At 42.6% G+C, this 14,153-nt stretch overlaps 1 protein-coding gene across 1 annotated transcript in view; it reads right to left on the bottom strand.

Moving 5' to 3' along the window:
* ASPP (Ankyrin-repeat, SH3-domain, and Proline-rich-region containing Protein) overlaps positions 1-14,153 on the bottom strand; it is a gene marked incomplete at its 3' end in the record, with an annotated part of 529,394 nt that overhangs the window by 106,526 nt on the left and 408,715 nt on the right. The window contains exons 3-4 of the mRNA XM_071585642.1: positions 12,613-12,859; positions 4,046-4,198 (exon numbers count right to left, since the gene is read on the bottom strand). Of these exons, the coding sequence (XP_071441743.1) occupies positions 4,046-4,198; positions 12,613-12,859 (400 nt within the window). The remainder of the gene's footprint in view (positions 1-4,045; positions 4,199-12,612; positions 12,860-14,153) is intronic.

Below are 14,153 nucleotides of genomic sequence, written 5' to 3'. Positions count from 1 at the left end.
ATGTTGTACGGAGATTACGAAATCAACAGAAAACAGAATCACGTTGCAAAGAAAAAATTGAACGTATACATTATCTTTGCATACATTCACTACATGGCAAATACACACAGGTTTCATTTGCACCTTAAAACTCAAAATTACATGAATATCATCCAGTGTTGAAAACTTACAAAAATACGATATTTATGATGTCCAACAGCACCTCGCTGTTCCTTTGTTTCATTTATGGAATAAGAGCTGTTTCTCCATCAATTCAAAACCTTTCGTTTTTCACTTGTTTGTGACTGCTCCCAGTTGTGTGTCCATGGCACCCGCGCCAACAAACGTAGGAATCCAAATAAACGATGAGGCGTGCTTCAGGAACGGCATTTTCTATGCACACATTTTCAACACCAACATTGAACGCATATTCAGTATGTTTGACTGTTTCCGAAGTAACAGGTTGTAAAGTTCAAAGCTTTTGGTTGATTTTGGAATTTTTATTACTGGCGGCAAATAAAAAATTCTAGGTCGATCTGTAATTTACAACACAGGATTGATTACTATGAAGTTTCAGTCCCGTGATATCACGCAACATCCCTTAAAGAATGATAAATTTCAGTGACATAGCACATAGTATTTACATGCAGAAAATGGATTAAAGAGATTGGCCATGTATTCCGAAAAGAAAAAAAAACTGGCACGAATATGTACACGAAGGGTGTTTTGGGTGGGGGGTGGGAGATTTTGGACGAGGCAGCAACGGTAAGGGAAGGAAAATAAATAAAAATCTCACGGCGGCGCAGTCCCTTCGGTGCTTGGCGAAGCTCTGGAGAATTAGGCGATGAATAATTTAACGCCACCGACGGTCGAAATGACACACTTTACAAAATGCTAAACGAAAAAAGTCCGCCGAAAAAAATAATCCCCCCCCCCCAGCATATTTGCGGCCGCATTTGGAGGACGCGGTGGTGAGAATGCCACGGGAAGAAATTGAAAGAGATTATCCACGCGATAATAAAAGAATGAGCTAGGGGGATGGGGAGAGAGAGATATGGGTTTAATCAATCCCACAGGCACACACACATCAGAGAGAGGGACTCGCATTACGGCGGCAGACCTCCCGTTTCCCCACTCGCCTTAGCACACACGTCCATTGTTCCCGACTGGAGCATCCTTCCCTTTTTCCCTCCACACCGCTGTGGGAATCCGCGATAGGGATCGCCCCGCGGCCGGCCCGAAACGAAAGCCTCCGCTTCCCAAGAACGGGAGGAGCACAAAGGCAGGGGCGGCGGCCCTCGGCCACTGTGGGAACTGCGGTTGGGAGGAGGGCCCCGAAAGAAGCGGGGGCCGCCACCCAGATGGACGGGGTGGTTGGTGGGGGACAACCTTGAGACGTGCCAGACGATGTTATTCGGCCGATACACGCAGAAATATGCGCGCGGGGCGCACCACAGCTCAAAACACATAGTTGAGGCCCGTTTGAGAGGATGCCACTGGGGAATTCCCCCGACCTATCGGCCCCTGCTCGGAATGGTAAGAGGTCCGATGTCTGGGGCAAGAAAACTAGATGCTGATGTGTTATTCAAGACAAAATCCTAGGTAACTGAATACATAGGCGCGTTAACGATAATTTTTGAAGTTTATTATAGTTTTTATTTGAGTTCAGTTAAAGAATTAGCTCGTTATAAATAATTTTGGGCAATTTAAAACTGAATTATTTTTTTAATTAACCCAACAAGTTAAATTGACGAAAAGGAAAACTCAATTTAAAAAAATAAGTAATTTCTCCATGAAATAATTGATTTTACAAAAGTCGATTAAAAAAGTTCGCTCTCTTTTCATTTCGATAAATGAGTGCTCTTTTTAGATTGAAGTCTTCTCCTCACTGCGATTGTCTCGTGTCGATAACACCATCCGAAAATATTCTCACGTATTTTTTTAAGAATTGGCCTTCGACATGTTAACTTTTTAAAGTTAGCATTTTCCAAAAGACTACAAGCATCATGTTAAAAGGCGAACAAAAAAATAATTATAAGAGACGAGGATTACAATAAAAATCAATTTTTTATTAGGGCAGGCTAATGAAACCCAACACAAACGCCATGACACCAATAGACAATACCTCTCTAGTCATGGTGTAGGCGGCGGCCAGTCATATCAATGGTTGTGTTTCATTTTTATTTTTCGAATAACCAATCCCCAATTCAGTAGGTGAATTGACCCTTGTTTTGAATTAAGCCTTCCTCCAGCATGTATACGAATTAGCATGTCATTTGATTGTTTTTTACTGAATATTTTATTCCCTTCCTCCCTCTTATCCTCCCTTATCACTCACCCTTCCCACCTGGTTCTCGCACCAGCCCCTGCCACACACCTTTTTGGTGGATCGCGGGGTATTTACATCGATAAGAAACAGTCCAGCGCGAAAGGTGGCAACACTGTTCTTACGCGTCGATACTGCATTCGCTGTGATAGGAGAACTACATAGTGGCACAACTCAGAGACGCATGCAGTTCTTGCTGGGTTGCTGTGTCCTTTTTGGTGCTCGGACTGCTCTGGTTTGTTCGTCCCTTAGGGTTTAATTTGACCGCCCCTCATAACTTCACGTTTTAGCATTAAATCGGACACTATCCGAGTCTGAATAAGGGTACCTCGTGCAGGTTTACATGAAGTCCTAACCACTGTCTAGCACAGGAAACCGGAGTACTTTGGCCACACCTTTGGATGCAACGAGGGTCCACTCGTCATTTGGGCTCAATCGGAAGCGGCTAACGAGGACTGGATTCTCGTGCACGCGATAAATAAATGCGGCGGGGGTTCGGCAGTCGGGAAGCGGCCCCGAGGAGAACGCGCAGCGGAAGGTAGGCCGGTGACAGTCGCCCGACTTCGGAGACCAGAAGCAAGGAAAGGGTGAGGGTACCACGTGTACGTAGATATCTCCCGGCACGCGAGTACCCGAACCAGCAACGACTCATACGAAATCTGGGCACCTCCGACGATTAGATAAAGAATACCTTTAATATATTGCTTAGAAATTATTTCTATAGCACAAATCGATAAGTAGTAATACTAATAGCCTTTCATTTGGACGCTCTGTCGACGAATAAGAGTTATATATCAAAACTCGCTTCATAATTACAGGCGAAAATTATATTCATAGAAGGAAATTGTAAAAAAAACTAAACGAAAATAAATTTTCCAATGGTAAAAACGTACTAATAAAAGGCGACATTATAATTCTATTCCTAATAATAGAAACCATTATTTAACCAAATAAGTATATTCTATAAACAAGGCCGCTTGCATGCCCTAATTTCAGGATGCGGCTGGTATAGCGTACCAAGCGGAACGAGTACGTCTGCCTCTGACGAATTACATGGATATGACTACTACTAGAATATTTATGGACAGGAGCTAATAAAATACAACGGCTGTAGTGACTTAAATTTGCGTGTAGCGAGCGAAGTAGTGGGGGAGCCGAATGTTTGCTGTACTGAAACACACACACACACACTAGGGCAGTACGCCTCGAGCTACAGTGTTTGGAAGGTTTGTTTGTTTACAGTACCAAGTAAAAATGAACAATACACAAGATAGAGAAAAATTACACATGAATTTCGATGGACATGTGTTTTTTGTCAGTAAAAACCTATTCACAGATCGGACACTTCACAACTCGCGGGATTTTCTACTTGCAGCGCACATTTCAACAGTTCGAAGAGTGAGCAAAAAAGCAGAAGAACCACAGTCCGTATGCTCACACTACCCAGCAGGATTCGTACTGAGTGTAGGGAAGTTCAGATAACAAGATGGTCGCTCTAAGCTTACCCCCGCCGCACAAGGCCGAAACGTAAGTTACTTTCAAGAGTCCCGTAAGATTACTATAGGATTGCCAAAAGGTATCCAGATAAGTGCTGAGGACACCAGAATTAGGGTCACATGTCGGCAATCGTTTGCGAGGATTTCACAGGATGATTGACGTACAAGGAAATGACACTTCGTGACCTCTCCAGGCAGTTGCCTGGTAGTATACGCGAGGGACCTCGGTATAGAATGTACTCACTCAAGGCCGCGTTGTTCATCTTCTGCTGGTCCACCTGCCCCCGAAGCGCCCTCAGTCGCCGCAGCTTGGTCTCCTGAGCCTCGACCCGCTCCCGGAGGCGGCGGAGGCGCTCTGCCGCGGCCGCCGTGGCGGCGCTGTCGGCGCTGCTGATTCCTGCGAGCGGAGAGAGAGAGATACGAGGTAGATGGATATACATGCATATTCGAATTCAATTTTTAGGAGGATTGAAACTATGGAGTCTCTTCTACCGTCTAGCTAAACCCTAAGAAAGAGAGAGAGAGGTACTCTGAAGATCATGAAGGTAGGTGGAAGACGAAATGGGAGCTCGGGGCACCAGGAAGAGGAGGAAGGAATGAGAAATTGAATCGTAGTCATCGATACGCAGACGATGTAAAAAAACAGCGATATGCTAATCTGATATGCCTATTGAAAAATCAAATGAGAGAAAATGTGAACACAATTATCAAGCGAATAGTGAAAAGCTGCCAAGTAGCGATAGTTAATTAAGTCAAAAAAAAATATATATACATATATATATATATATAAATATTTTATACATATACAAGCATATAAATATATACCTGTATACATTTATAGATAGATGTATAAAATATCTATATATATATATATATATATATATATATATATATATATATATATAACAATGGGCTGACACAATATAACACAATTAGATAGGCATGTATAGGTATATACAATTAAGGTATATATATATATATATATATATATATATATATATATATATATATATATATATATATATATATATATATACCTTATCCAGCGCGCGTTTTTGTTGAAGTTTGAGTGCTTGGTACTAGCAAAGATCAATGCTATTTTAGTACATCCAAGACAGAGATTGCCTGATTTATTTGCAATTATTTTATTACGCGTGATTGTTGGGCCGCTGGGGCAGAGATAATTCCCTCGCAAGCCCTGTCTGGGTGAGTGCTTGATAAGGGCGAGGGTCAATGCTATCGAATTAACTGCTTATCCAGAGCGTTTTTGTAATCATTATTATTATTATTAGGTAATCTACCGGTTAAGGTAGGTTTTTGGATGGACACAGCTCCTAAATAAATATTTTGTGGCTCCTAGCAAAATCCAGAATCCTACTCTACATCAGGTCCCTCTTCATCTCTGAGTACTTTCTTCCTCCCTTCATCCCGATCAACATCCCTACGCTGTTCCTTCCCTTTCCTCGTTTGCCTAACATTCTCCCCTCTATTACAGTCTTCAACATCCCACTGCCGGTCAATACCCCCTTCATCCACTTTTCCTGCCTCCATAGGATTTCTCCCAACAAACCCCTCTCTTCGCCCACCACACCTAGTACTTCCTCATTTGTTTTCTTCTCTGTCCATTTCACCTTCTCCATTCTTCTTCACACCCATATTATGGTTTAATCCTTTTTCTGTTCTAACCCACCCCCCCACCCCGATATTTTTTTAATTTATTTTTATTTTATATGAATTATTTATTTATTTCATTGCAATAATTTAACAAGATGATTCAAAATTATAGATAGAATGCTATGACCAATAATACATACATACGTATATACGTATTAGACAAGAAGAATGTATTTCAATAGCAATGACAGCTGCTACTCAAGAGTCCATTTGCTTGTTACAATAATATGTAAAATTAATAAAATATTAAATGGCAGGTATATAATTAGCATTACTGAAGTTCAAATGTGTTCAGAGTGGTGGAAGCGCAGATTCACTTCAACCAAACCCAAAGAAGAGTGCCGCCTTGTGTCTTATTCCATTGTGAATATTTTATTAGTTTTTCTCTCGTGTCCCAAACGTTACCTTAAGTTGTCTCGCATAAGAAGTACAGCTTTACAGGCCGATCAGACTTTTACTGCTACTTATGTGCAAGGTTGCTCATTTAAATTAAGCAGAGACTTTTGCATCATATCAAATATCGATACTAAATTACCACATATCAATTATAACAGAAATTACGCGACAGGATAATTAATGAATCCTTATCTAACAAATATAGGCATCGACATAAACTCATATCGGTGCATATCACACGTCACTACAGTTCAGACCTGCTATGGAATACTTTGCAGGGCCGAAAGGCTTTCAGCACCACAACCGACTGCCAAAAATAGATATAGTATTAGTGTTTGATAGGGAGTCCGCGATTCACCTTTTGAGGAATCCCAGGTGTCTTCCAGGTTTGTACAATCCTTCAGTAATTTAGAATGCAAGCACTTATTACAGCTAATGATTCGAGTCAGAGGATACACTCCACTATCAAACTGCGTTAACAACAATGCCATTCAATAGCTTAGGCAGGTGAGAAAAGGAGTTGAAAGCAATCAGAAAGAGGTGGTGTTGGATCAGGGGCGGGATAGGGGTGAAGAGAGTGGAAGTTTTTGTTGGCCTCAGTTCGCGTATTAGTCGGACAGGGTATTAGAAACAATCCACCCATTTACCTCTAGGAATACACAGAAGCATTGAATTATTATTGATTTTAATGTTAGCCATGAATATTTGCGAACCACATGAGGTGGGCTTAGCAAGTAAAGGAATTGAAAGACCAAAATGGATATTTTTGCGCTCGAAATGAAAATACTTACGAACTTCGAGCAGGAGCAACACAAAATTGCAACTTATTATAGAGTCGTCACCAATGTCTTTTATCTGCGACAGATGATGCACAAAAATATCTGCTTTTTAAATAGCCACGGGTTCCGAACCTGGGAAGAAATAGATATTTCACTGGGCCCTGCAGTCCTAAAACTGCTGAACGGTATAAATCATTCCAGGGAAGGAAAGAAAAATGAAAATGGAATGGGGGGCAAAATGTCAGGAAATTGGAGAAAGGGTAATTCCTTTTGGAGATTCGCAATAGTTGGCGGAAGGATGCTTTTACGTAAATTAAAAAATACTCGAATGGGACGGATGGGAAAGTCAATTTTCCGTTTTTCAACATGCACGCAATTTCAGGAAGATATACAAACGAGGCTATTTCGAATGGGTTACAATTCTGCTTCCACATTCAATTGCAACAAGGGGCTTATGAGTGGAATTTCGTGGATGAAGAAGGGCTTAGAGATACACGAACACTTTCCGATCCAAAGTGGATGAACGCGGGAGAAACTTCCAGCACGCCATTGGGTGGATAATTGAATTGAAGCCGACGAGCCCTTGAAGCAAGCCACGAGGCCAACAACTTCGCTAGGTCGACGTTCACGCATTCAGGGTTTCGCTTCAGGCGGGGATGGGGTCCAAATTGGGGGTTAGTGCAGTAATTGACTGGAGGACAGATAATTGAGGTTTAACATTAATTTCCTGGGCTTCCCGAGCTATTGCGACGGATTTAAGGGGAAGATGGCTCCATGGACCGCTTCGGATTATTTATTGACGAGGATGGATGTGGGATCCGAGTTTCCCGACAAGGACGTTGTTAAAAGGTATTTGCCGTTTCATGTCTGTATTTATATACGGTAAATATCACCTTTTGCCCGTAAGTAACACATTTTGCAGCAAAATTAAATCAAGATAGGGAATGAGGAAGTGGACAATGTACCAATCTTGTCCTGAGTGCCTATGGAGCTGGATAATTGAAGATACGCACAGCATCGTAAAGGAAAGGTAGCATCAATGAGTAATGGAGATTAGGCAAGATTTGTATTGGAAGGAACGGAAGCATTTTTTTCCTGACGAGACTGTACGTCGCAGCGCTCTCGCACCGCGCACGTTTTGTGGTGAGGTTCTGACCTTCAATACGACCCAAGCGCCAAGCGCCTGCGAGCGTTCGTCCAGGCTACATCATGTTTTTAGTGGAGCCCCTTCGGGTGACTCAGTACAAGCGCAAAATGCAGAGAACGATTGAACATCAGTACGCCATCAAATTGTTTGTTGGACTCGGGTACATCAGGCATGGTTCGTCAAGTGTTCAAGGATGGAAGCATGTTACAAACTGAAGGTTTTTAAGTGGCACAAGCTCTTCTAAGATGGCCGATAGAGTGTGGAGGACGAGTCCCGTGCTGGACGGCCGTCGACGCCAAGAACCGACGACAACGTGTAACGGGTGCTTGAAGTGCTGAATTCAGAACGTGTCGGTATATATTGGCATTGAGTTTGGCATTGTAACGGGTAATATTGCAAGAACATGTAAATTAAGAAAAGGCAAAAGATGGGAAGCATTAGAAATGTGGACATTACAAGAGAATTTAAAACACAAGGAAAGTAATGACTAAAAAGAGAGCAGCTCCGGGTATAATCGTCGAGAAAAAGAAGCAAAGGTGGAACCTTGTTGGACGGGATAAACGCGCATAGGGATTCGCGTGGTGAGGGATACTCTGGAGGAAATGGTCAAAGGAGGAAAATGGAAGAAAGTAGGCAGGAGGTGGCAGAGGACGGTTAACGCGAAGGTGGAAGGGTAGGGAATGCGTTAAGATGCAGCGGGAAAAGAAGCAGAGAGAGAAACTGTGGGTAGGAGTGCATAAACAGCTATGCCATCACGACTGAGAAAATGGGATTGAGTGCAATACCAATGAAGTGACTCCTTCTCTGGGGACTTTAGTTCATTTATGGAATAGGACGAGTTCCGCTAGCGGGTGAAAGGGTGAGAAAGTCCGTTGTCTTGCGTAGCCGTGGATGATAATAACGGGTTATTACGTTCAATGAAAAATCGAATCGTTTCAAGTCTCTCCCAACTCATTTATTTCTTTGTCAAAACTTAAAACATAACTTTGATTAATTAGCAAAAAATTAAAGCGCAGTTGGACACAGTAAAACGCCCGCTTTTTACGCCTTGATACAGCCATCGCTGTGATAGGTGAACGGTAAGAGTATAGTGACAACTCACAGGCGCACGAAGTTACTGGGTTATGTCCTTGTTGGTGCAGGGCCTAGTTGCTGTAGCGGGTTATTGGTTTCCATTCGATTGCCCCTCATTAAATAAAAGAAAGAAGTTCGATTAAACTTACGGGAAACTAATTTTATCGTTTTTTTAATATAACATGGTAACGAATACATGAAATCGGACATTTCATTACCACGGTTAATATCCGCTAGTGTGGGCGCGGGCGAAATAACCACGCGATCGCGCAGGTGACGATAACACTTCGTTGCAGATGCACTTATGTTTGTGTCGGAGGGGATCGGGAGACAGCGGTCGCGCCGTCTGCAAATTGGTGGGGGTTTGTGTTTGTCCCTCGGGCAGAAAGGTATTACTTACGGGTTTGGGGAGATGATAGGTCGTAAATGGGGCCGTGAGGATTGGGTTAGGAAGAGATGTACGACAATTTCAGAGAAATGAAGAGGGATATCTCTCGGTGATTGTGTGATAAGGAAAAAATGGAAAGTTGATGGAACAGAGTTTGAAGAGAGGGGTGTCACGACGGGCCCAACCAAATTCCTTCTCTCCACAGACATAAACCCTTGGATTACCATCGCACAGCCGTCCGCCAGATTTCCACTCAAGGAAGTCCCCTCATTTGAAGAGAGACCCTTCAGTTAAGACGAGAGCCTCTGCAGGCGAATTTTCATTGTTCAGCAATCTCCATTCGAGAATCGTTAATAATACCGCCCTCCGCCGTTTTACGCGAAGGGCGTTGTAACTGAAGGTCGCAAATACGACGGTAAAAGACGAATCCAAAGCGAAATGGAGATAAAGTTGCCCTCGAGGATTATTTCCTATGACCTTACTTCTAAAAAAAATAGGGCCGAATTTGAGGCAAATTGAGATTCAGGTGCCCTCTAGTAGTGCTTCCTGTGAATTCTCCGGGAAAAACATGGATTCTATGAAATTTCGATGTTATAATTAGAGCAGCATCAGCTGAAATTAATGTACATTGAAGCACAGATTTGCTTTCCTAGTTTATAACTTATTTTTTCTACACATACAAAAGCAATATAATCACCAGTATCCGATAAATAGAAATGGCAAAAGGCTCATTGAAGTTTCACATAGAAATGTGAAAAAGACAATTTATAAGATGACCCATTAAGAAGTTCACTAAAAATTTAAAGATACGAGGACCCATTTTTAGGGGAATAATTCTTTGGATAATTTTATATAAAACCTTAAGACCAATAAATAAAAAATATCAATTTAACTATGTTGAATTTGCTTTTGATATTAAAATACCATAGTGTCTTATTAACTTAGTTATAAATAAATAACGCTTTTTCAGTCCTCCGCGAATACAAGGAACTAGATTTTCCTGTATTTACTATATTTTTGAGTCTCCTTAGAGTTTTAAGAACTCCAGGAGGCATTCGCAGTAAACTCAGGCAGACAAAAGGGATGAATAGAGGATGCATTCGCACCAACCCATAGAGTTTGCCATATTGAATTTCTTACATATCAAAGGAAAATGAAAGAGACATCATAACAGATACTACTAGGTATTTCAGTGGAGCTTACTCGCGTGAACAGTTAAAATAATTATTTTAAATACATTTTCCAGATTAGATACAAGAAAACTGAGCAAGTAATCCAATATTTCCCAGGTTTACTTTGCTGAATTAAAAAAAAAATAATTTTTAAAAGTAAATTAATTTTACCAATATTCCTACCATAAAACATATTATGTTGTATGTTCGGATATCCTATGCTCAGCTAATGAGTTCCGTAGAACATTGTGTACCGTACTTTGCGTAGGGGATAATAAAAAACCTTGAGATCTTCTAACACCGAGAAGATCTCAAGAGGTGAGAAGGTGTGAGAAGATAGCAAGAGGTCACTGCGCCATTCATTTCGAGGAGAATACAATATCTTCAAAAGAATAAAAGGTCAAGCTTTTAATTTTCCACAAAAATCAATTTATTACGACCCAGGCTCCAATATCAAATTATATTCTCCTGAGGACGATTAAGTGATACCGAGGGCTAAAATTAATTAAAGAAGATTAATGTAATTTTTGGTCATTTATTGTGTTCTCTTTTTGCCGCACGAGACCTGACACTTCACAATTGAGGACACTGAAACAAAAACAGCGTTAAAATGCAACAATTTCAGCGTGTAAAAATCATTCGCCTTGACCGGGATTCGAACCCGAATCCCTCGATGTTCGATTGCTTTAGCCAGTTAAGCCACCTAGGCATCCTCTTTCTCTCCGAACTTTTGGGAGCTTTCAAGGAACAAGATGTGGTGATGCACAGGATAAAGCGCTCAGCCGGACATCGAAGCATCCGGATACGATTCTCGGTCAAGGCGAAAGATATTTGCATTCCTAAATTGTTGCATTGCACGTTTAGCGGATGACCCCGTTGAAGGTTACTGTCGTGGCATCTTCAACAGTTCCTTGGAATTGTTCAAAGGTAAAACACCCCTAGAGTTTAGCTGGCGAAAAATCAATGCTGAATGTGCGGGTGCATTGCCATGGTGAAGGATCCATCCATCATATTTGGTTGAAATAGTGTGTCATGTTGATTTTCCAGTCCAGCAGCTATCATTAGGACAGTTTTTCGACGATCAGTAAGGACAAGGGACCGCACACGATCAATGTTGTCCTCAACATAGGTGGTTGAAGGTCGTCTCGGCCTCGCATTATCCGTGGGGTCATGTCGGCCATCTTTAAAACGCTTATTTCCACTTAAAAGCGGATGTTTCCTTCAGCACCTTAAACAGCTGTCAACATTTCAGTAATTTCTGGGTAACTTTTACCGCACTTTACTAAAAAACGATGTTGATTCATTGTTCCGTGATTTCGTCAATTTCTATTTTTGACAAACAGTAAAAACAGTAAGGACAACAAAAACTAACATGACTGGCACCATACGCACAGCTCGACGATCCGCCAAGCACAGACGGCTCATTGGGTCTCAGGCAACTAGCGCCGCTAGTGGACGGGGCTATAGTTCGCGTAATGGCCGCCAGATTGCACCAGTTCACGTAATTTTTGGGCACACCACGTATAAACGGTATTTCGTCACAGCATCTTAATGGAAAGGATACAATGACCTTCCTATGGCCTCTTTTTAGACTGAATATTTAAAATAATATTTCCTTAAGCCATAAAGGATTTTTTACACCAAAGGGAAGGAGGAAGGGAATATAGAGATTGGTGTCGAGATTCACCGGGAGAGTTAATTCCCCACCATTGATCAAACTCACAGTCAAAATACTGAGCACGTTCACATTTACGCGGCGAGGGGACGGTATTTCCCGAATAGGTTCACAAGGAAATTAATCCTATTGCTAGGTACCGTATTCTGGATTAATTTCTTCCTTGACTTATTCGGTTTCCTCTTAGTCAACATGTAAATGATTAAGGTAGCCCGGAGCCGGTCCCGGGCGAGGGAAAAACTTCCCCGCGGACCACTTTGGATTAACCAGTGTGACTTCGCATGTGTATTTTTAAGTTCCCGAATACGGTCCATGGTAATAGGATCAATATCCAAGTGAGCCCATTTAGGAAAATAACGCCCATTCCACGCAGCGTAGAGGTGAACGTTTTACTACTCGCAATTTTCCTAGCACGGGGAATAGTGAGGACTTAAAAATTTCGCCGTCATTGCTCGTGGATGGACGGTGTCAAAAAGACTGCCGTCGCGGGTGTGAGCACCACTCACCTGCCATGGTGCCGTTCGAGCCTCCGCCGTCGTGGGGCTGCTGTGGCCCGCCACCTGGAACGGATGAGGGATGCGGCCCGCCGCCTTGCGAGCCCCCGGTTTGCGACCCGCCGCTCCCGCTACGCAGGAACCTGAGCCGCTGTTCGCGGGCCGCCAAGGCCCTCGCCTGGGCCTCAATGGCCGCCTGCTGACGAACGGCCATGGCCTGAAGTTCGCCCAGGGTGACCTCCACGCCCCCCAGCGGCACCTGCCGACGATAAAGAAGAGACGGGCGATCGGGTTAGACACACGAACACTGCCACGGAGCGATGGAATAAAACGAACGCTTCGTCGCAGTTTTAATTATTCACGCAATTTTAAAGACACAAAGAATTCAGGAATGCAAGAGGAGTATTTCTCCTTTGATAACTCGGACAATGCCCGACTGGTTTTAAGAGCAACCAACAAGATTTTTCCGCACCGGTTTAAGACCACAGATGAAAAATTGGATCCACTACTATACCCCAGATACAAAACAGCATTCAAAGCAGTGGAAACTCACCACATTCAAAGAAAATATTTTCTGCAATTCCCACGAAGAGTTATACATTAAAAAGGTTCATGCTTCCTCCACTCCAGCCTTTCGCCTATGATTCCTCCCAAAGCGACGAAAGGGGAGAGATGAAGAATGCTTCCTAACAGATGATCTTTTGGGATCCACTTCGAATCAACACAGAGGTTAATCGGATGAAAAAAAATTTGCACCCCCCCTCCACACTCAAGGGTAATCGAGTGCAGCTCCCCGCGCGCTGTATTCCGAAGGTTTTAAAGGCTCTCGACGCTCGAATTCCAACGGGAACACATCGGGGATTAGCTCGAAGAACTCCCGAGATCACACGGAGTGGACGGTCGCAAAGAAGTTTGGCATGGATTACAACTACTCGAAGGGAAACTGTGTGTGCACTAAGCAACCCTAACAACGAAGGGAAAATACCGATGCCTATTACGTCAGAAGTCCTTTAAACAGCTCCGAAATCATTCGGGTGTTGAATCAGTCCTGCCACGCCTCCCCGAAAATGAGAGCAGGGATATAGATTGCGGAACTTTTCGATACATCCATTTCGAGTGAAAGGGCGTCTGTTCTTATCACATTACACACTTCATGGCTCTTGACTTGAGGAGCAGAACCGATACTTACGCTAGGAATGTGACAAATTAAACCATTCCATTAAATTTCCAAACCAAGATCGTTTAGAGAAACGGAACCGATGCTACAATCTCACTGGGATTTGTTTTCGCTTCCACAAGTCAGCGAAGCACTGAAGATATGCGATGGCTATGAGGCGAAACGAGAGAGAGGAAACGACTAGGAGTATCCTTCAACGATAATTCAAGTAAATTGGCACATGAAATAACATAGATTTAATTTCCAATAACAAAGAATTACAGCGTAGGTCGACTTTAGCCGAACATGAGTATCAATAAATGTACCGCCGGATTGTGGACTTCGGCATGAAACCGATGACCAACAAAATCCAACCAATGAAGCTGAACGCCAAAAA

The sequence above is a fragment of the Hetaerina americana genome, unplaced genomic scaffold (genome assembly GCF_022747635.1).
Source record: "Hetaerina americana unplaced genomic scaffold, ioHetAmer1.1.p SCAF_2, whole genome shotgun sequence".
Lineage (NCBI taxonomy): Eukaryota > Metazoa > Arthropoda > Insecta > Odonata > Calopterygidae > Hetaerina > Hetaerina americana.
This window is presented reverse-complemented; position numbering and strand designations above follow the sequence as displayed.